General features: G+C 43.6%; 4 protein-coding genes across 4 annotated transcripts; 2 read left to right on the plus strand and 2 right to left on the minus strand.

The window, feature by feature from the left end:
* The first annotated feature begins 672 nt into the window (after nucleotides 1-672).
* Nucleotides 673-2,451, plus strand: LOC137973718 (uncharacterized). The gene has a single exon (XM_068820599.1). It carries the CDS (start codon nucleotides 673-675, stop codon nucleotides 2,449-2,451), a length of 1,779 nt encoding a protein of 592 aa, XP_068676700.1.
* Nucleotides 2,452-2,555: 104 nt separating this feature from the next.
* On the plus strand, nucleotides 2,556-6,212 carry LOC137973728 (uncharacterized). The gene has a single exon (XM_068820608.1). The coding sequence runs from the start codon at nucleotides 2,556-2,558 to the stop codon at nucleotides 6,210-6,212; it is 3,657 nt and encodes a 1,218-aa protein (XP_068676709.1).
* A 476-nt stretch (nucleotides 6,213-6,688) lies between these two features.
* LOC137973738 (uncharacterized) lies at nucleotides 6,689-7,216 on the minus strand. Its single transcript, XM_068820621.1, has one exon. The coding sequence runs from the start codon at nucleotides 7,214-7,216 to the stop codon at nucleotides 6,689-6,691; it is 528 nt and encodes a 175-aa protein (XP_068676722.1).
* A 72-nt stretch (nucleotides 7,217-7,288) lies between these two features.
* On the minus strand, nucleotides 7,289-12,238 carry LOC137973745 (uncharacterized). Its single transcript, XM_068820633.1, has one exon. The coding sequence runs from the start codon at nucleotides 12,236-12,238 to the stop codon at nucleotides 7,289-7,291; it is 4,950 nt and encodes a 1,649-aa protein (XP_068676734.1).
* Nucleotides 12,239-21,897: the final 9,659 nt, after the last annotated feature.

Genomic DNA, 21,897 nt, shown 5'->3' on the forward strand with positions numbered 1-21,897 from the left:
CAATATTTCTAAGACACTGATGCACTGATTGAAAAAACACAGCATAAAGTAAACTTACAAATATTCCTCTGATCCGGAGAAGCGAAGAAATACACGAAGAAAGGTTAATTAAACAGCAGAAAACTAAAACAGAACACTAACGAGTCAAAGCACGTGGCAATTGAAAAGCTTGATTGAAAAGTGATCCACATACATCAATGCGTCATGATGTAACGCAATGTCACACGCGCGTAAATAAGATAGAGTAACGATCACGTGCGGAAAAAACAAATAAACAGATAGAGAAGTTTGAATCTAACATACCGGCCCCTAAATGCGACAATTAGGCATTTATACAAAGTTGAATGATTCAAACGACAAAATAAACTTAAGAAATTCTTCCTGTTTCGTCCGCGACGAAATTAGATACGTCATAGCTACTTAATTAGGTTAATCACCGTTAATAACATTAGTACGGCAAGCTTCCTCCCGAAGTCGACATCTGAGGCCATCGGGTATGTAAAATCTGTGGTTCGTTTTCTTTGAACTTTGTTCATATAACCTGATAAACTGTTTATAATCATAGGTTTCGAAAGACTCATCAATAAACAACAGAAAGTCCTTTGAAACGTGGCTATTTTATACCGTTAACGCTTCGGTCGAGGAAACATTCGAAACCCGTTCATCAGCGCGATGGCAGAAGAAGCCAAGACCGTCCGTCGCGTCGCCAAATCAAGATTCACCAGAAAAAGGAACGAACTCCTGAAGTCCATCTCATCAGCCAGCAATCACGAACTCGTGGAAAACAACTACGCTCAATTCCTGGAAGCATGGAACGTCCTGGAAACAAAGCACGATCTCTACTCGATGCTTTTATCAGACGACGCCGAGCTAGAAGCCGCCGAAACATGGATCAACAAAGTACAGGAGGAGTTCACCGAAGCGACAAAAGCTAAGATTAACTTTATTAACCACATAGCGGACGTACAAATGAGAGCGCGCGCGGAAACGGAACAAAGGGATAAGGCGAACAAAGAACGCGAGCAAAGGGAACGATTCTTTGATCAAGCAATGATCAGACGAGAAACAGCGCGAGCCATATTTGAAACAGCTTGTCAAAGCGCTTCGCACACACTCAACGCGGACAAAGTAGAACCGTCTACGGCGAAGAAACTTCAGAAACAGATTGACGAAGCTTTCGCGGAATGCAAACTAGCGAATAGCGCGCTACTCGATTTATCTACGCGAGAATCTGCAGCCAATGAAATTAAATGGCTCCAAGCTACTCAAGCGACGTATAACGAGATGAACGCTAAACTCGAAACACACCTCGTAGGCGAACATGAACGCGAACTGCAGCCGCAGATCAAAGGAGAAAAGAGCAATCACCTACAACTAGAGAAAATCAAAATGCCCCGATTTGAAGGAGAGTTGAGAGAATATCCATCCTTCAAAAGAGACTTCCAGAAACAAGTCATGCAGCACCTTACGGAAGATACATTATCCTACACGTTGCGTTCCTGTCTCGGAAAAGAACCTTTAGCTCACGTAAAGAGCGTCGACGATGACGAGATGTGGAAGCGACTCGACGAAAAATACGGGGACCCAGCGAAAGTCACGGACGCGATAATTAATGAGATAAGACGCGTAAGATCCATCCGCGAAGGCGAAAACAAGCGATTCATGGAGCTGGTAGAAATCATAGAAGACGGATATCGTGACCTTAAGAGACTTGGCTTGGAAGCAGAAATAACCACAACGAGCTCAGTAAGCATCATAGAGAGAAAACTCCCGCCAGACGTACGCAAAGAATGGGCTAAACTATTAAGTTCTGACGACAGCACTGTGGACAAAACCAACAAGTTTCCGAGCCTGCTCAAATTTTTACTTACGCAAAAACGCGCTATCGAGTACGACGGTTCTGATATTCAGGCGCAGGGCCCAGCCATAACGAAAGCAGTTGTCCATTACGCCACAGCGGATGAAAGACACGACAGCCGCAGCCAGAGAACTTACAGCAAGTGCGTCGTTCACGAAAACTCGAATCATCTTACCAAGGATTGTAGGGTATACCTCGATAAAACAGTAAGCGAAAGACTGTCGACATTGAAAGAAAAAGGTGCGTGTTTTTCCTGCCTCAGAACCGGTCACCGATCACGCAATTGCCGCTCTAAAAGGGATTGCCGCGTCAATGAATGTAAGAAGAAACATCATCCCACATTACATGAAGAAGATCAGACAGAGACTCCAAGCGCATCCGCAATATCCAGTGCATGCAGCCATGGGGGTAATGAGACCTGCATCCTCCAGTTGCAACAAATAAAAACTTCTAGAGAACATGCAAACGTCTTGTGGGACAACGCATCATCCATTAGCCTCATAACCCGCAACAAAGCACGGGAAGAAAGACTGCGCGGAACGCCACTTGAAATCTCTCTCGTGAAGGTGGGAGGGAAGGAAGAGAAGATATAAGTTCCAGAAAATACAAATTGCCGCTCATTGACCTCAAGGGCGAAACGACGCTTGTGGAAGTTTGCGAAATAGACAAAATTACCACCGACATTCAAAGTGTTAACATGGATAAGGCACTTGACGCTCTCCAGATACAAAGGGGCGACGTGACTAGGCCGAAAGGCGCCGTTGACGTCCTCATTGAGTATGATTACGCAGGCTTCCACCCGGTAAAAGAAAGAAATGTCGAACACCTAATGTTATTGAAGAATCGTTTTGGACGATGTATAGGCGGGACACACCCTTCCATTCGGGAGAAGAACCACAAATCAGCATTCGACGCATGTACAAACCACCTAAAAGCAGTCAAAATTGACGATTTCTACAATATCGAGAGATTAGGTGTTAGCTGCACGCCGCGCTGCGGAGGCTGCAAATGCGGAAAATGCGCTCCTGGAACCAGCGACTACACTCTGAAAGAAGAAAGGGAGCTCCATCTCATCGAGAAAGGCCTTGAATTTAACGAACAGGAAAAATGCTGGATCGCTGAATATCCCTGGATTCGCGACCCACACGACCTGCCAGATAACAAAAGAGCTGCCTTTGGAAGACTCTTAAGCACCGAGCGAAGATTATTGCGAAATCCCGAACATAGCAGAGTTTATCAAAATCAAGTTGAGGACATGGTAGAACGAGGAGTAGCTAGAAAACTAAGCAAGCAAGAGCTCGAGAATTATAAAGGCCCTATCCACTACATCTCCCACCACGATGTTCTAAAGCCTGATTCGAAATCGACTCCAGTGAGGATCGTCTTTAACAGCAGCGCGAACTATATGGGACACGTCCTTAACGAGTACTGGGCAAAGGGTCCCGATCTGTTAAATAATCTTGTAGGAATCCTCGTGCGATTCAGAGAACACGAAATTGGATTCATCGGAGATGTGAAAAAGATGTATCACACTGTGAAGACCAAGATTATAGAGCAACACACGCATCGTTTTCTATGGCGCGACATGAACACAAGCAGGGATCCGGATACGTACGTTATACAAAGAGTTTCATTTGGAGACAAACCCTCGGGTACCATAGCGACCGTAGCCATGAGAAAGACAGCGGAACTATCAAAAGAGAATTATCCACAAGCCGCGAATACCGTAATATCCAACTCGTACATGGATGACATTGTAGACAGTGTACGTAGCGACGCACAAGCTAAGCAACTAACTAATGAGATTGAGGCAGTCCTAGTCAAGGGCGGATTCAAGATGAAGGGTTGGTTCTATTCGAACGACAAAACAGCAAACGAAATGGCTTTAGAACCCAACCAGCAAAATTCATCAACCGAGAAAGTACTCGGCGTCATTTGGAGTACAGACAAGGATCAATTCCGGTTTAAAGTGGGAATAGACTTAACTCTGACGAAAGCCAAAGGACGCATCAAAGAAAACCCAACTACTGGCGAAATAACGAAGAGGATTATCCTCTCACAGATAAACCGCGTGTATGACCCTCTTGGTCTAGCAGCTCCCGTTACGGTAAGAGCGAAGATTTTGATGCGCCAGCTTTGGGCAACAGAAACGAAACTCGGCTGGGACGACCCTGTCCCTGAGAAGCAAAGGATTAACTGGCTGGTATTCTTCCAAGATCTGCGCAATATGGATCAAGTTATATTTCCAAGAAGCCTCAAACCATCAGGTACACTCGGTCTGCCGACTCTTATCATATTCAGTGACGGGTCAGACAACGCTTACGGAGCATGTGCTTACATCAGGTGGACATTACTGGACAACAAATTTGAAACCAGACTGATCATGTCAAAGAACCGACTCTCGCCAAACAGGAAATTATCGATCGATCGAATTGAACTTTGCGCGGCAGTCTTAAGCAAAAGGCTTAAAAACTTTCTGGACAAAGAATCCCGCTATAAGTTTGCGAAATACTACCATATAGTCGATTCTCAAATAGTGCACGGGATGATCCAAAAGGAATCTTACGGCTACAATACATTCGCCGCTACTCGCATCGGAGAGATACAGGAAGGTACCAATCCCCAAGACTGGTATTGGGTCGAGAGTGATAAAAACATCGCCGATTGGATAACACGAGGTAAGCGACCAAGCGATATCAAAAGCGAAAGCGACTGGCAAAAGGGACCTAGATTTCTACAACTCCCGGAATCAGAATGGCCAATAAGTAAAGTAGTCCATCACCCAGAGTTACCAATGAAAAGGGCATTAACAACACTTGCTGCAGAACAGGACTCGCTCGCGAGAAGAATTGATATAAACAGACATTCAAGTTACAACAAACTGTTAAGAGTAACAGCACGTGTATTAGCCATGTACGCAAGAGAACCAGTTAGTCTGAAGAATGCGACAAAGACCCTGACGCCGGACGATATTTCTAAAGCAGAAAGGTTTTGGATCATTGATGCGCAAAGAAAAATGCTTACAAACGTCAAAAAATCTAAACATAAGCGTTTGTGTCCAAAGCGCAGAGAAGATGGAGTAATAGTAGTTGGTCATCGGACCGGCAAATGGGTGCACTTGAGCTACGATAAGAGAGAAGTGATCCTCATTCCTCGTGAGCATCGTTTCTCTAAGCTTTATGCGGAACATATACATCGAAAAGGTCACCATGGCGTGTCGACGACCGTAAGCAAAATTCGATTACGATTCTGGATTCCTCAGATTCATAACATAGTAAAGTCTATTAGATACAACTGCGTCACTTGCAAGAAACTGGACGAAAACCTCAACAAGCAGGTCATGGGACAGCTTCCAGAAGAGAGACTTATGCCCTCACCACCCTGGCATAGTACAGCCATCGACCTTTTCGGACCGTTTAAAATAAGAGACCAGGTAAAGAAGCGAACAATCGGAAAGTGTTATGGGGTATTGTTCAACTGTATGAGCACAAGAGCAGTTCATATTGACTTGGTAGGCGATTACAGTACAGAGGCATTTCTACTTGCGCTGAGACGGTTTACATCCCTCAGAGGATATCCTGCAAAGCTATACTCTGATAACGGTCCGCAGTTGGTAGCAGCTAGTGAAGAACTCCAGAATATGACGAAGAAATGGAACTTAAAAGAACTCGAAACATTTGGAGTGAACGAAGGATTAAAGTGGGAATTCGCATCCGCGGACGCACCATGGCAGAACGGAATATCAGAAGCCCTTATAAAATCGATAAAGCGAGCTATTACTACAGCGATCGGACAGAGCGTTATGACATTTCCAGAACTTCAGACAGTCGTTTACGAAGTATCTAATTTAGTCAACGAGAGGCCGATCGGTCGTCATCCAACTTCACCTGAAGACGGAGCATATCTCTGCCCGAATGACATCTTGTTAGGACGTTCTTCAACAAAGGTTCCTAACGGGCCATTTAATGAAAGCGCAGACCCCAGAAAGCGCTTTTACTTCATACAAAACGTTGTTGACGCATTCTGGAGCAGATGGACACGAGACTATTTCCCAAGCTTGCTCGTACGCCAGAAATGGCATACTTGTAAAGGTGATGTCATGGTCGGCGATATCGTGTTAATTCAAGACAGTAACCAGATAAGGGGGAAATGGAAGCTCGGACGCGTCATAGCAGCTAACCCCGGAAAAGATGGCAAGATCAGAAAAGTTACAATTCAGTACAAGAATCCAGCGCCGAATGAAAAAGTTGGTATATACAAGGGTCGAGGATATTCAACAATCGAGCGACCTGTACAGCGTCTGATCGTGCTGGTTCCTTTCCACGATGATGAAGATTCAAAGGACATTAAATGAAACTAACTTACGAAATGTAAATTAAGAATTAGGTCAATACCTTCGGGAGGCGGGGAGTGTTTCGTCCGCGACGAAATTAGATACGTCATAGCTACTTAATTAGGTTAATCACCGTTAATAACATTAGTACGTCAAGCTTCCTCCCGAAGTCGACATCTGAGGCCATCGGGTATGTAAAATCTGTGGTTCGTTTTCTTTGAACTTTGTTCATATAACCTGATAAACTGTTTATAATCATAGGTTTCGAAAGACTCATCAATAAACAACAGAAAGTCCTTTGAAACGTGGCTATTTTATACCGTTAACGCTTCGGTCGAGGAAACAGTTCCTAATCAAATAAGATCAAAAGAAATTCCAATCAATCAATGTCAATTCGTTCAAAATCAGAAGATAATCAGGTATATCAGGAGGAAAGTGTTCCCTTTGACGTCGGAGACCAACTTTTCCGCGAGGGACATCGTCAAGATCCACAGTGCTTAGCTACGCTCGTGTAGTCGAGGCGCCTCCAGCAGAACGATCTTATTGATGGGGCGTTCCAGGACTGACGTTTTGGTCTTCAATGCTACTCTCCTTACTAATCCACCCCCCTTGTTCGGTTTCACTTCCTGGATACGACCGAGGGGCCACGAATTCCTTGGAGAGTTCTCGTCTACCACAAGGACGACGTCTCCAACCTCGAAGTTAACTGTTGATTTTGTCCGCTTCTGTCTTTCTTGCAAACTAGGGAGATACTCTTTGAGCCACCTGCGCCAGAAAACGTCTGATAAATACTGAACTTGTCGCCATCTCCGACGGGTATAGACGTCTTCCTTTCTGAAAATGCCAGGCGGCAGTGTAGTACCAGACCGTAGCAGAAGAAGGTGATTTGGTGTAAGGGCCTCGAGGTCACTTGGATCGTCGGACACCTTCGTCAGGGGCCTGCCATTGACTATTGATTCCACCTCGCACATGAGAGTGGCAAGCCCTTCGTCGTCGAGGACCTGCTCCTTTAAAAGGGCACTCATCACCTTTCGAATGGTGCGGATGCAGCGCTCCCACACGCCACCATGGTGAGAACCTGCTGGGGGATTGAAGATCTACTGCACATTTCTCTGCAAGAGGAACTCCGTGATGACTTCCTGATTCCACCAATCAATAGCATTTCGCAGCTCCTTTTCGCCCCGGACAAAGTTGCCGCCATTATCGGATCTAATCTGTTCAGGCTGCCCCCTTCTAGCGATAAAACGACGCATGCAGTTCACAAAGGAATCTGTGTCCAAGCTGTGAACTACCTCGATGTGGATCGCACGTACGGTCAAACAAGTGAAGATCACACCATATCTCTTGGCTTGGCTCCTTCCGCGTCGAACCCAAAAGGGCCCAAAACAGTCAACGCCAACATCGGTAAATGGGGGCTTGTTTGGAGTGACCCTGTCTTGCAGCAGGTTTGCCATCTTCTGCTCTCCAACTGGTGCTTGTCGCTTTCTGCAGCAGAAACAGTCTCGAAGGGTCCTTTTCACTGCAGCTCTTCCCTTCACGATCCAGAATCTTTCTCTGATCATGGAGAGTACGTGTTCAGTGCCAGAATGTCCAGAAGCGTTATGGTAGAACCTGATGATCAAACGGACAACATGGTGTGAGGCCGGCAGAATTATTGGGTGCTTTGCATCCAGCTTAATGGGTGCCTTCTCGAGCCGTCCGCCTACACGTAGTAGACCGTCCATCAACTGAGGGTCGAGCTTGAAGATTCTACTAGATTTCTTGACTCGAGGTTTCTTGGCTTTGGTGGTGCCTGCCCTGTCAACTATCACACTTGCAACCTTTAGAGTGGCAATCTCTTCCATGAAACTCTCCTTCTGAACATGTATCAGGATTTCTCTTTCAGCTTTGTTCATTTCTTCTACGGTGATTGGCTCTAATCTTGCTGCCTTGTTGAGCGGCAGGGGTCCTGACTTGCTGCGTTCAACAGCTCTTCTCAGGTTAGCTCGGTAACGCAGTATCCCTGCCACAAACTTCTTTAAGCGGTGCCATTGGGAAGAGCGTCCGAAGAATTGAGCAAGGGTCGACCCTGCCTCAGCCTTGGTTGAAAGCACTTGTGATTCTCTCTTGACCTCTGGGTCGTTCTCTGCAACCATTGATACCGAACACTGTTGGCTTGGCCATGCATCTTCTGATTTAGAAAGGAAATCAGGTCCTCGTATCCAACGTTTGTTCTTCAGCAAGGCTTCAGCTGTGAGGCCACGCGAGGCATCGTCGGCAGGGTTCTGTTTAGTGCCAACGTGTTTCCATTGAGGAGGTGAAGTGACTTCCTGTATGGCAGCGACACGATTTGCCTCGAAAGTGTGAAACCGCTTATCTTTATTGGCGATGTAGCCCAAAACACAGGTACTATCTGTCCAGAAGCTAGATTGATCGACTGGTATACCGATTTCCTTCGAGACCATTCTGTCCAATCGCGTTGCCACTACGGCTGCTGAGAGCTCGAGGCGAGGGATCGTCAATTGCTTTAGCGGGGATAACCGCGACTTGCCAATGATGCAGTGGACGTCACCTTTACTGTTGGTGAGGCGGAGATAGGTTACAGCACCATATGCAAACTGGGAAGCGTCTGCGAAATGGTGTAGCTGACTGGAGGCGACTTCACCGAAGTTGATGGGCTTAAAACAGCGGTTGACTCTAAGGTCTTCGAGCCTGGGAAGCTCTTCGAGCCAATTTCTCCAGCGTATGAGGTCCTCCTCCGATATGGGTTCATCCCATCCAAGATTTTTGCGACATAGGTCTTGAAGCAGCGCCTTCGCTGGCAGGATAAATGGAGCTGCAAATCCTAACGGGTCATAGACGGAGCTGACAACAGATAGAATTACTCGTCTGGTTGCAGGCCTGTCCTTTACACTTATCTTGAAGCCAAAGGTGTCGGACCCCACATCCCATCTGACTCCCAAGGCCCGTTCAATTGACAGTTGATCGAGGAGAAGATCCTTCACGGAGCCTGCTCTTTCGGACAGTGGAATAGAATCAATGACCTTTCGGGAATTGGAGATCCATTTTGTCAAGCGGAACCCTCCCTTCGAGAGTAGCGTGCGGAGCTCGTTCACCAGACCAATGGCTTCGGTTTCGGATGGAACTGACTTGAGGCAGTCGTCGACGTAGAAGTTGTCCTTGACGCTGTCAACCGCTTCCTTGCTAAATTCTTGGCAATTGTCTTCTGCGGTTCGCCGGAGACCGAAGTTAGCACAGCTTGGTGATGATGTGGCACCGAAGAGATGCACCATCATCTGATAAACTTCTGGTTCACTGTTCAAGTCATTGTTTGGCCACCAAAGGAACCGAAGAGCGTCACAATCGTTAGGACTGACACGTACTTGGTGAAACATTGACTCTACGTCGGCCATAAGAGCAACAGGTTCCTGTCGGAAGCGTGTCAGAACGCCAACCAGGTTGTTTGTAAGGTCAGGTCCCTGAAGAAGTTGGTCGTTAAGTGATGTACCCCGGTATTTTGATGCAAAGTCGAAAACGACACGGACTTTGCCCGGCTTGTTCGCATTAAGGACGGGATGGTGAGGTAGGTACCACACTGCGCCAACAGGACGGTCTAGCCGGTCTCCTGGCACCTTGCGAGCATGGTCATTCTTTAGCAAGTCGTCGACGAACGCAGAATACTTTGAATGAAGCTCTTCGTCCTTAAGCAGCCTTCTCCGTAACAACTTCAAACGGTGTTCTGCTAAGGGTCGGTTGTTCAGCATGTTAGGTGGAGTGTTCCTCCAAGGTAAGGCTACTTCGTAATGACCTGACTTCAGTTTGACGGACTGCTGCATGATGCTAATGGCGTGCGAATCTTCTTTGGACGGCGCTGCGTCCTTGTCGTACGCTGAATCGCTGAACTCTTGATTGCAGAACCTTGTGAACTGTTGGCTGAGTTCCTCGTCTGCCTTGATGAAGTTCGCTGTACAACGGGAATTTCCCTTTCGGTCAAGAGGACCATTGAGTGTCAACCCGAATATTGTTTTTACTGCATACGGGCCTTTGTCGTTACTCGCTATTACTTGTTTAGGTTCTAAAGCCTTCGGGACATCATTTCCGATAAGCAGGCCAATGGGGGCGTCAATCTTGGGCAGCTGAATGCCTTTGAGGTAAGGATACTTGTTTACGTCCTCTTGTTGCGGGATGCTGTTTTTACCAACTGGTAGTTGTGGGGTCGAGAAGACAGTTGGGAGCTCAACAAAGTTCCGTTCGTTCAAGTCGAACACTTCCAGCTTGAAGACCTTGCACTCCGTCACGCTATCGTGCTTCCCCAAGGTTGTCAATGAGAGGGTGGTCTGTTCGCCATCGACAGTTAACATTTCCATGAGTTGCTGACTGCAGAATGTCGTGTTCGATCCACTATCCAAGAAGGCGTAAGTTAAAACTGGGGGGTCTGCACTTCTGGCCCTGACTTTAACAGGTACGATAGGAAGGCCAATCGTTGGTACGCCGGCCCCAGTTGAAGCACATTGACTGTCGCCATTGACGTAAGCATTGTGCGCCCTGTCATTGCTGTTCCCAGTCGCTCTTCTGTCGTCTTCGTTAATTGGGCCTTCGTTGGAGGGGAGGTTCCCAACGTTGCGATCTGGCGATTTTGGATGGAGAAACGTCGAATGTTTCGTACGGCAAGTGGGAATTTTGCAATAGCTGTTCTTCGGACAGGATTGGACTTTATGGCCAGGTTGAAAGCAATTCTCGCAGAGTCCTTGTTTGCGAACGAACGTTAGTCTCTGGTCCACCGACTGCTTCTTGAATTGGCGACAGCGGGTCAACCAGTGGTTTTCCTTGCATAAATGGCATTTAGGCGTGGCCTTCGCTATATCACGCCTGTTTTCATTGTTCTCACTGACGGGTTCGCCTCCCAGAGTCGCAAAATTGTCACTGCGTCGGGGTCTGCAGTCATTGGAAGTTCGTCCTTGGTTTCTGCGTTCAGTGTTGATGGTTCCGAATACTGGGTGGTTTAAGGCTCTCGCCTTTGACTCAACGGAGCTTGCGATGTCCTCAAAAGTAATTTCTCTGTGCTTGTTGTTTGTGATATCATCAGCAACGTCGCGCCATCTTTGCCTCAGCGGAAAGGGAAGCCTTTCTATAACTTTCTGCATGCTGTCTGGATTCTCTATCTTGTTGAGGTAGCCCACCTCTCTTAGGGTGTTCTTGCAGCTAGTGAGAAGGATGGAAAACTTCTGAAGTGCTTGGCCGTCTTCATGCTTAATCGGTGGTCCGTTCGTGACTCTAGTAACGTAGGCAGAGGCGATTTTGTAGCTCTGGCCATATCTTTCCTTTAGAGGTCTGCGCGCTTCTCGATAGCCTTCATCCGGTTGCATTGATAAACAGCTTCGCATGAGCTCTTGGACGTCACCAGACGTGTATTGCACGAGGTAGTACAGCTTTGTGCTGCTGCTTTTCGTCTTAGCTTCGATAAGGTTTTCGAAGGAACGTATAAAATTGCAGTAGTTAACCGGGTCTCCATCGAACGTCACCTCAGCGTGAGGTAATGTTAGTGTTAGGGACAGTTGTTGATGCTGTCCGAGTAGCTGTTGCAGGTGTTGGTCGCGGTATTGCTGCATATACATAAGCTGCTCGTTGTGCCGTTGTTGTTGTCGCTGGATGTCGATCATATCTCGCACGAATTTTTCCCCAACGTCTGAAGTACCCGGAGATGGACTTCGCTCTTGTTTAATACCCTCATGATCCACGTGGTGGTCATTGAGCTCGGGTTTAAGTGGGATTACAGGTGACCACACAGTTCCTTGAGGTGAGAATATCTTTGGCTTGCTAACAGGTTGATTGATTACTGCTGGATCTGGTTGAAGTTCTTCCGGTCTCCTTGGCCTTTGCGGAACCTTGATGAGGCCCGGAGTGGCCTGCGCGCTTTCTGAGAATTGGTCTGAGGCACGAAGCGCTGATGGGCGTGGCTGACTAGGAGGCGAGAACGGTGAGAGGTCCTGTTTCTGCGCAGGGAATGGCTGTTGAATGTAATGGTCTCCTTGTTCGGCCACAGCGTAGATGCGCTCTTCAGCCTCCATCTTAGCAATTTCGGTCTGGAGCTGGAGTTAGTGTTTGCGTTGTTCGAGGCGCAATCTGGCCTCTTCTTGCTGTTGCTTTAGCCTCAACTCTTCTTCCTGCAAACTTTGTTGCTGGCGCAGAGCGGCTGCCTCGGCGGTTAACGATACTCTTTTCGCCGCTGCAATTGTTCGAGGACTGGCGGCTGACGATCCGGCTTCCAAAGAGCGCAGACTTGTATGCGACGATTTGGAACGCGATGTGCGTGTACGGGATCTGGTCCCAGTATTGCTGACAGAGTCATACGGGTTTATTTCACTTTCCGCTCTTGAGAACCACTCTTCGAGTGTCCGTTGAAAGTTGACGATCCGTTGATTCTCGCACTCGAAATACTCCTGCGAGTCTTGAATTTCGAAATCATCCTCGAGGGTGGCGTGGTATGCGTTGTGGGCGTCTCGGAAATTCTTGGCGATTTCTTCGAATTCCTGGGCCCATTTACGAACATCAGCAACGTTTTCACGGTTTGTAAAGCTTTCCGTCAGTTCCTTGATTTTTCTGGTGATGCGTGCCTTTGCTGCACTCCTTGTTTTGCGACACTGAAGGGACTTCTCATGCTTAATTCCATCGTTGTCGAGGGTAACATTAGGTCGCCTGTCGCGAGTTGAACGAGTTGACTCTACGCTCGAAGCTTCATCCATATTCCTTATTTTCGAACTAATGTAAGCACCAAATCGTAGACAATTAAAAAAGGTTCCATTTAATGCTTACTGCAATTGAAGTGATCAAGAGGTAATCCGAACGCATTCGAAGTCAAAATTTGAAGATCAGCAATGACAATGACAATAAAGAAACAATGGTTCGACTGAAAGGAAATAAATCACAATATTTCTAAGACACTGATGCACTGATTGAAAAAACACAGCATAAAGTAAACTTACAAATATTCCTCTGATCCGGAGAAGCGAAGAAATACACGAAGAAAGGTTAATTAAACAGCAGAAAACTAAAACAGAACACTAACGAGTCAAAGCACGTGGCAATTGAAAAGCTTGATTGAAAAGTGATCCACATACATCAATGCGTCATGATGTAACGCAATGTCACACGCGCGTAAATAAGATAGAGTAACGATCACGTGCGGAAAAAACAAATAAACAGATAGAGAAGTTTGAATCTAACAACGGGTGGTTGCATTACGTTTATCTTTAAAACAGCAAGATCGGAGTCCAGTCGCGACTTCCTCCACTTCTTTCCAGCTTTCCTTAATTCGTTCACTCTTCGCCTCCCTGATCTCCTCACTAAACCATGGTACACGAGCAGGTATCTGGACGATGGTCCTTGTCATTAATAATGGAGCATGCTTGCATCCAAGGCAGCTTTCAGGGTGTCATTATAACATGTTACGAGTTCCTGAAGGTCATCTGATGGATTCTGGCATAACTCAGAAGAAGCCAAGTCCTCATTGAGGGAGTCTACATTAACTAAGTGCAGGTTTCTGTAGGAAACGTTCCGTGCAGTAAGCGGTGGCTTATCAGAGCGGATAGAACACAGCACGGCTGCATGGTCTGAAATAAACAGGCTTACGCGCGGGGAAATACTAAGTAACTGATCAGATTGGTGTTTAATGATTAAGGTCAAGGGTGTGGTCATGTTTGTGAGTTGGGCCAGTGACGTGTTGTTGAAGTCCGTATGACTCCAAGTAAATCTGTCAGTTTTATGCAATCAGCGTCCAACGCATTATCCACATGAATGTGAGTCCCCCGATAACAGAAGCTGCTCTCGGCACAGAACTATGGACACCAGATTATCTGCGAACTCCGAGAAAAAGGTACCAGTAGGAACCCTCTGCTTATCGGAGTACGGTGATCGATAGACTATGACAATGCGGAGGTTGTGTGAAGAGGGCTGTTGTTCGATCCACTCAAAGAATTCAAAAGATTCTTTCTCCCACGCATCGATCTTTTTTACATGAAGGGAGTCTCGATATAGAAGAGCCGTTCCGCCACCATACATACATACATACATACATACATACATACATACATACATACATACATACATACATGCTTTATTTAAACACGATAAAACCTCCAGTAAGAATACAATAGCTATAGTACAATAAAATTCAGTACCTACTATAGTAATAAAAATACTGTTTTACAAGGTTGCCGTGTGGGAACCTAACCCTCATTTTCATAAAAGCGATGTATTTCTTTTCTTTTTTTTTTTTTAAGATCTAGCTGATTCGATCGTACGTAAATTGTTGGGTAAGCTGTTCCAATGTGAGGCCGCACTTTAGCTAAAACTCTTTTTGAGATAGTTGGTATTTGGTTTGGACAAAAAAATTTTGGTGCGAATTGAAAACAGGTCCTGTAGATAAGTGCGGCAAGTGCGTGGATGGTCACAAAGCTTGTAGACTTTTGGGCGCATCTCAATCCTAACTGCATCATCATTCGCATTTAGCCAAGTCTCTGTGATTGCAAGCAGATGTACTTTATATTCACAAACAAAGTCAATAATGTCCGCCGATTTATTCGACACAGATCGGGCGTACATTAAGCAAAAATTAAAGACAGCAGGAGATTGAAATCCCTAACCAAAGGCAGGCGATTAACGACGATGAGGTTGGACTAACACAGAGAACCCCAAAAATAAAAATAAAAAAAGTTTTATTTTCAACGAGGCGCGTTTCTTTGCTTTTTATGTAAGTTAACCGCGAGGGAAAAAACCGTTGGCCGTGAAAAAGCAAATCTTTTAACCTTTAGCCGTGAAAGCTATCCCATTGAGACACTCTTTATTTCACGGCAATGAGTGCGGGATAGCATTGAGAACTTGCTATAGACTGGTAAATCTGTTCTGAAGGGGGGGGGGGGGGGTGCAATATCAATACAATACCCTCTGGATTCGTAAGATTCAAGTCTACAGCTCTCTTCGCCAGTGTTTCATTGTTCACATCCGGAGCAATGCTTGACTATTGCTACGTCATAGCCTGTTTTGCATACACAAAGACAGAGATGAGGGATTTCAATGTAAAATTATATATTTTTGAAGCGTTATTGCCACCTATTTAAACATATTAAGTTCAAATGGGTGGTCCAGTATGACAACACAGGCAAAGAACTTTCGATTCGGAGAAACTTTTTCTAGGCCGTACTTTCCGCCCTTTAACCGTTTCTGTCACCGTTGACAGCGACATTTGTTACGACAATTATTATTGGTTGAATAAAGGCAATTAAAATTCCTTCTGGCATTTTAATGGCTTACTGGTAAAAACAATAAACTGATGAAAGCCCTACATAGCAGAGTCTTAGCACGGGAAAATTTGTGACCCATTTAAGCCTGCGTTAACTTCAATAAAATCTTTGCTGCTCATAATTTTTCCTGAATCTTCAGGATAGGAATTTTACAGTATACAACTTCTAAGTGCAGTTCCAGTCGTGTAATAAATCTCTTATTGAACAAGTTCGCTCCGGCCGTACTGGGAGACTGTTGGCCCTCAGTGCGCTCGGTCCGCACTGTCAAGACCTCAGGCCAATATTCTCGCTCACCCTCGGCCAATAAGATATATATAAACCGCAAATTAATGTCACAGACAACAGTAAAATACATTTTGTTTTCTCTTCAGAAATCTACACACGATTTTGTGGGTTTATGATTTAGGCTGATTTTCCAGAAAGAGGTGGGAAGGGAAGGGAATGAAATTCACTTTAGATCTCTGGGAATTTTTAGCAAATTTTATTTTGTCTTATCCCTTTGTTGGTGTTTTCGGCCAGTAAAGAAGCCCCGAGGTAAAGCTTTATTGAAAAAAATAATTAAGTATGAATATTGATGACATTTATTACCTGTCGAATTTCTTTTTTTGTTGTTGTTGGTAGTGGCAAATGTGCATACCCCACGGATATTGAATTAAGCTCCGCCCGGGTGTGAATCCAATCTACGTTATATCTAGATCTTGCTTCTTTCTTGTGTGAACATTATTTTGCATAGAACGAATACTCTAATAGACATGCTTCTTGCGAACCAGTTTGTTCAGTCGTTCTCCCGTCGTAGAAATGAGATAAGAAAATAGCCTTCAACGGCCAAACAAAATAATTAAATGAAATCACGTTTTTAAAAAAATAGCTATCGTCATCACGGGGACTTCGCAGGGGTCCCCTATCCCAGTGCTACCCCCATTCGGAGGGTCTTAATTCTAGTTGACACTTAGACTAGCATCAACGATAATTGTGATCTTTGTGTTGAATCGGCGCCTATCTTGTCGAACGTTACAACACTTGAAAGAAAAAAAATGAAAACTAACAAAACCCCGGTGTCTTGCCGTCATTTTGTCACGTATGTATCCTTTGTTTCGTGAGTTGTTAGTAACACACGCAAGGTAACTTTGATCACAGGCGGCCGCTAAAATCAATGTCACTTTCGATTTTGCGATTTTACTTGTACAACCAAAAGTACGATTTAAAAAAATTAAACGCAGCAACAATCTCCCAAAATGTTTTTAACTGATGATAACTTTTTTATTACATCCATTTAGAAATTACCGGTGACCCTTGCAATCTGATTGGCTCTCAGCAGTGCGATTTATTTCCAAACCGCACTTCTCTTTGCTCTGAATCGCACCATTTCCACAGCCAATGAGAAAGGAACAATAAAACAAAACAACTAATTAACAATTAGTGGATTCGGTTTTCACATGATAGCGATAATTATCAAAGCCAAAGTCAATCTCGACCCCAGAACTCTTCTTTTGACTGAGGGAGAGAAGAGCTCTGGGGAACCCTGAAACGAAGTGTCTTCTCGTTGGTTTTCGTAAGGAACAATCGAAAGCGTCTCTAATTGGTGCATTCATATCAGCATGAGAAGTGCGCAGGCGCCGTAAGGTTCAAATAGCCAATTTTTGGCTATGAGAATTCTACGGCACATGTTCTCCTACATAGAGTTTCCCAGAGCTTGGGTCGATGCGAGGCTCTGGTGACGAGAATGGGCCAAAGTTTGTGTTATCTGTCGAAGCCGAATGCTGAGGCGAATAAAAAACGGAGGCCTCGATAATTATCGCTATCATGCGAAAACCGAATCCAACAATTGTTTTATTATGCATATTTCTGAGCTGAGCTCCGCCATAACAAAACTGATGAAACTGCTGGTTAGTGTGTTTAGGTGACGTCACTTCTGCATGCATAAAACTATTGTCTGTAGGTATAACGTCACCGTCTGCATATAAAAAATTCTGTTGTCTGTAGGTATGACGTAAGAGAAACACAGCAGGCAAGAATTAGCTGCGTGATTATACGCAATCAAAATCGAGCTGGTGACACCAATGTATAATAATAAGATTTCAAGGCTTGTTTAAGATAACCAATCAAATTGCAGAACAATGAAAGCTCAAGTAGAGGAAAACCAACTCAAAGAAATGGGAAAAGCCGCCCCAAGGTAAAGCTCTATTGAAAAATAATAAAGTATGAATATTGATGAGCATTTGTTACCTATCCAGTGTCTTTTTGTTGTTGTTGTTGTTGTTGTTGTTGGTAGTCACAAATGTGCATACCCCATGGATATTGAACTAGACGCTCCATAAAGCGTACACTGGGCTGCCTGTGGTACGTGTTACACAAAAAAAGGAAGGCACTGAAATGGGTGGTATTGAGCTGCAGCGTTCCAGTTAATTTTTTTTAAGTGGGGGGTCATTAAGACTTTTTGAAGGGTCACCCACATGTCGCGCCAGCAGAGTCCCTTTGGCTCACACGTTCACACGTTTAATTATTTTGTCAGCAATGTCCTCTCCCATGGCCATTTTGAGGTCCTTTAGTTTTTTAAGCTGAGGTAATAAATTCAGTTTAAAGATAACAAAACAAGGTCTTGAGTAAAATTCACTCGTTTCTTCTTTAAATAAATAGTCTGCAAAAAACTAATTGCAAATTGCTCTGACGGACGTTTTCCAGCATGTCTTGCAGTTGCACTAAGCAAACATTTATTGCACACACTAAGAAAGGACTGAAGGTGTTGTTTCCGCTTCATAATTCCTCTTCTTGTTAGTCTAATCTGATGACAACAGAAAAAGACAAGCCAAAAGACAGATGAAGAAAAAAAAATAACATAGTTTTTATATACACAAGCAGGATGCGGGACTATATTTAGTTGACTTACTCATGGGTTTCACGCCGAAGCGATCATCAGACTAAAAGCTAAATACCAATGCTCTAAATGCAACCTTTGTTTGTCTGAAAAGCTCTGCATTCTTACTTCAAAAGATCCGGGATTGTTGAAGAAACGTTCTGAATTAGTAACCAAATGCAAGCGTGAAAACAAATTCTACGCAGCCAACCAGAACAAGAGCCTCCACGGTAGTACCATTAAGTAGAGTAGAACATTGGTATTTAGCTTTTAGTCTGATGATCGCTTCGGCGTGAAACCCGTGAGTAACTAAACTAAATATAGCCCGGTATCCTACTTGTGTATTTAGCTCTACCTTATGGCATTGACCACTCTCGGCAAACGGGACGCATGATTTTGTGTTGTATAGTTTCATAGATAACTCTGAATCGATCTTAAAATACTAACATTTCTGCAGTCTCTGACTTTCAGACTAAACGGAAAGGTCATGATGTTTTGTCAAAAGGAAGGAATTGATCACGTGCTAGAAAACCATAAAGGTGCACGTGATCACCTTGTGTCAACTGAATGAACCACGGGAAACACAGGCAGCCCAAGCTCGGTGTACAATTTATAGACTTTGTATGGGAAAATGTACTTTGAGCTTATAAATGATAACGTAAGCTGTTAATGTAGAAATAAATTTCACTTACCTCTACGTACAGTTGTCCTCGTCTTTTCTGTGGAATCGGATGGCAAACTGTGTCGTCGTTTTCAGAGTAAAACAACGTACTTTTTACCCAAGAAACTTCCGTCGTTGGTTTTTAAATTTTGTTGTAATATTTAACTGAATATTTAGATTTCATCTGTCGGGTCAGGAAGCCTTCTTTTTCGGGTTCCTGAGAAACGTATCTATTTTGACTTCAGGGTGAACTATTTACACAATCGAGAGGTTGAGTGGCCATGTAATTGAAAATCTAAACATCTGTGAGATACAAAAAACAGACTTGCGAATTATCGCAAATCACAATGCTGACAAGCACAAAAGCAGATGAAATGGTTAAATGATTATGAAGTCTGTTACTATCTGAATGTTTTGGGTTAGACTGAACTTATTGTCACGCAAATGATGTAATTTTATGACACTCAATATTCGCAAAAAGCGTGACTTTCATGTAAACAATCTTCGCACTAGTAAGTCGTAGCAATAGATTGGATTAACCAGGTAGTTAAAGATATAGTTTTGGCTGCCCAAATAAACTTCATTTACACTACAATGATAAAATCATTTGTCAGAGAGAAAAAAATTCCTGTCTCCTCGCGTATCACATTTCAACGCACGTATGCAAATTTGTTAACTCATTTTCACTGCGTCCCGATTTCTCGCGAAATTTTTCTTCTATCAAAAATATTATTTCTCGCAAAGCATCCTTTTTGTTCAAATAACCGCTAAAAATAAAGATTTTTTAACGATCTGTTCGTAGATATTTTTCATAATTTAATATTCTCTGTCAAAATTTGCACAGCAATCAAAATAAAAATAGCAACGCACGCAACAAAAATTTATTCGCATTTACCTCTTCGTCGAATTCTCATTCTTAAAACAGGAATTTTTATTTATTGTGAAAAACCTTTCTCAATTTGTTAGCAATCATCCTTTCAATTTCAAAGAAATCGACCGATCCGCGAATATTTTACGAGTTTTTTTTCAATGGGATGTCAAAAGGCCAAGTGGATGTTATGCATAATCGGGCGATCAAGTTTCGCGTGTGACCCGTTACAAATATTTTTTCACAAAATGTTCCCGAATCGTTAAGTATCACCACAGAAGACAAGACCATCATTCTAAAAGCTTATTCTACGCAAAAAGTAGGTTCTGGAGGTAATTTTGAGAGTGGAAATCAAGGTTACGGCAGACGGCAAATACAAACTCACGAGGCGCACATGGTATATTTAATTAAGGACGGTGCCTACTATTGTTATTGCGCATTCTTTCTGCCCATCTCGAGATACTCGGATTTCCTATCGGTGATGCTTACTAATACAGGGATATTTTTGCACTGTTTAAAACTATCCGGAGAAAGTAGATCTTAGTAAGTACTCTTAGTACCCAAAAAGAAAATTGGGGGTAACCATGCATTTTTGAGAGATAATTAAGCTTCAATTTGAGAAAGAACGCCATACATTGCTTTGTATTTTAAAGCTTTTTACAAATACTATTCGTAAATAATCTTTGAAAAATGCGTGGTTACCCCCAATTTTCTTTTTGGATTTCAATAACACTTGTTAAGATTTACATTTCCTGCATAATCGCACACCGGGGCAAAAATATATTTAATTAGTAGGCACCGTCCTCAAGTTAACACACCAGAAAGACGCTAACCTCATTTTGACACAAATGCTTTACTAATGCTTTACTATTGCTATAAAAACTATCCAGTTAAGCTCACATATTATAAAACATGATGAATTCATAAAAGCCACCTTTTCCAGCGAAAAGCTTTTTGAAACAAACAACATATCTGCTATTAGAGGCAAAAACCCCTTCCTATTTCAATCGCATAAAATTACCATAGTCAATATTTCCATTAAGAACCTTTTCCTTGAATAATGAAGCACAAAATAGACGACAAGCTTTCTTTCAAATAATTCTTGGCTGTCACATTTCCAATTATTTTTTTACCTGAAGACTGTGCAGAGTTAAGTACAATAAAATTATACAAAAGCCAGACAACAGAGATCACAGATCCACTTAAGGTGTTCGATTCGTTCTCTGTCTTTGTTGAACCCATAAGTTACCAGAGAATTTTCCATTTGGTTTCAGTGTTTTACATAACAGCACACTTGGTACAATATTAGAAATACAGCTCACTTTGATTTCGGCTCGACGGGCGATAAATTGTTGTCGAAGTCCATTACTCGTTGCTTTTTAAGATTCCAGATTTTTTTTTTTCACCGCCAGTATTGTTTATCCACTTGACTTTCCATATATTGAGCTCCAGAAGGGTATATTTTGTTTAAAGATCCACTAAAACGCCATTCGCGTTACAAGACTTTAGACGCCATTGCAGGTTAAGTTAAATATTCTACTGTGTCCACCAGAGAAATTTACGCATTTCGATCCTAAGTAATTAAGCTCCGCTCGGGTGAATCCAATTTTATGTCCTTCAGTATTTCCAAACTTCCTTGTGGCGATTAGAACTCCCACATTTTTCCCAGCTTTTTGGCATTCTAAGAGCGCGTTAGACCACTTGGCCACGATGACGGAGTTCTGTTATTAATTGCGACGAGAGCAAACATTTATTTTGGAATCCTTTCCGCCCACGATGATTGACACAGTATTACACCTCACATCTGAAAGTATTTGATAAAGTGGACAGATGTTTTTTCCGTGAGAATCGATTGAGAACGGCAAGCTTTAAAGGTAAGGAGAACTTTCTACGTTAAATCTAGATCTTGTGTGAACATTATTTTGCATAGAACGAATACTCCAATCGACATGTTTGTTCAGTCGTTCCCTCGACGTAAAAAAGATATGAGAAAATGGCCTTCAACGGCCAAACAAAATAAAAATGAAATCAACCTTTTTTTTTAA

The sequence above is a fragment of the Montipora foliosa genome, chromosome 1 (assembly GCF_036669935.1).
Source record: "Montipora foliosa isolate CH-2021 chromosome 1, ASM3666993v2, whole genome shotgun sequence".
Lineage (NCBI taxonomy): Eukaryota > Metazoa > Cnidaria > Anthozoa > Scleractinia > Acroporidae > Montipora > Montipora foliosa.

Excerpts from the sequence above, each read along its gene's own strand:
- LOC137973745 (XM_068820633.1), bottom strand. The coding sequence starts at position 12,238 with ATGGAGGCTGAAGAGCGCATCTACGCTGTGGCCGAACAAGGAGACCAT.
- LOC137973738 (XM_068820621.1), bottom strand. The coding sequence starts at position 7,216 with ATGAGTGCCCTTTTAAAGGAGCAGGTCCTCGACGACGAAGGGCTTGCC.
- LOC137973718 (XM_068820599.1), top strand. The coding sequence starts at position 673 with ATGGCAGAAGAAGCCAAGACCGTCCGTCGCGTCGCCAAATCAAGATTC.
- LOC137973728 (XM_068820608.1), top strand. The coding sequence starts at position 2,556 with ATGGATAAGGCACTTGACGCTCTCCAGATACAAAGGGGCGACGTGACT.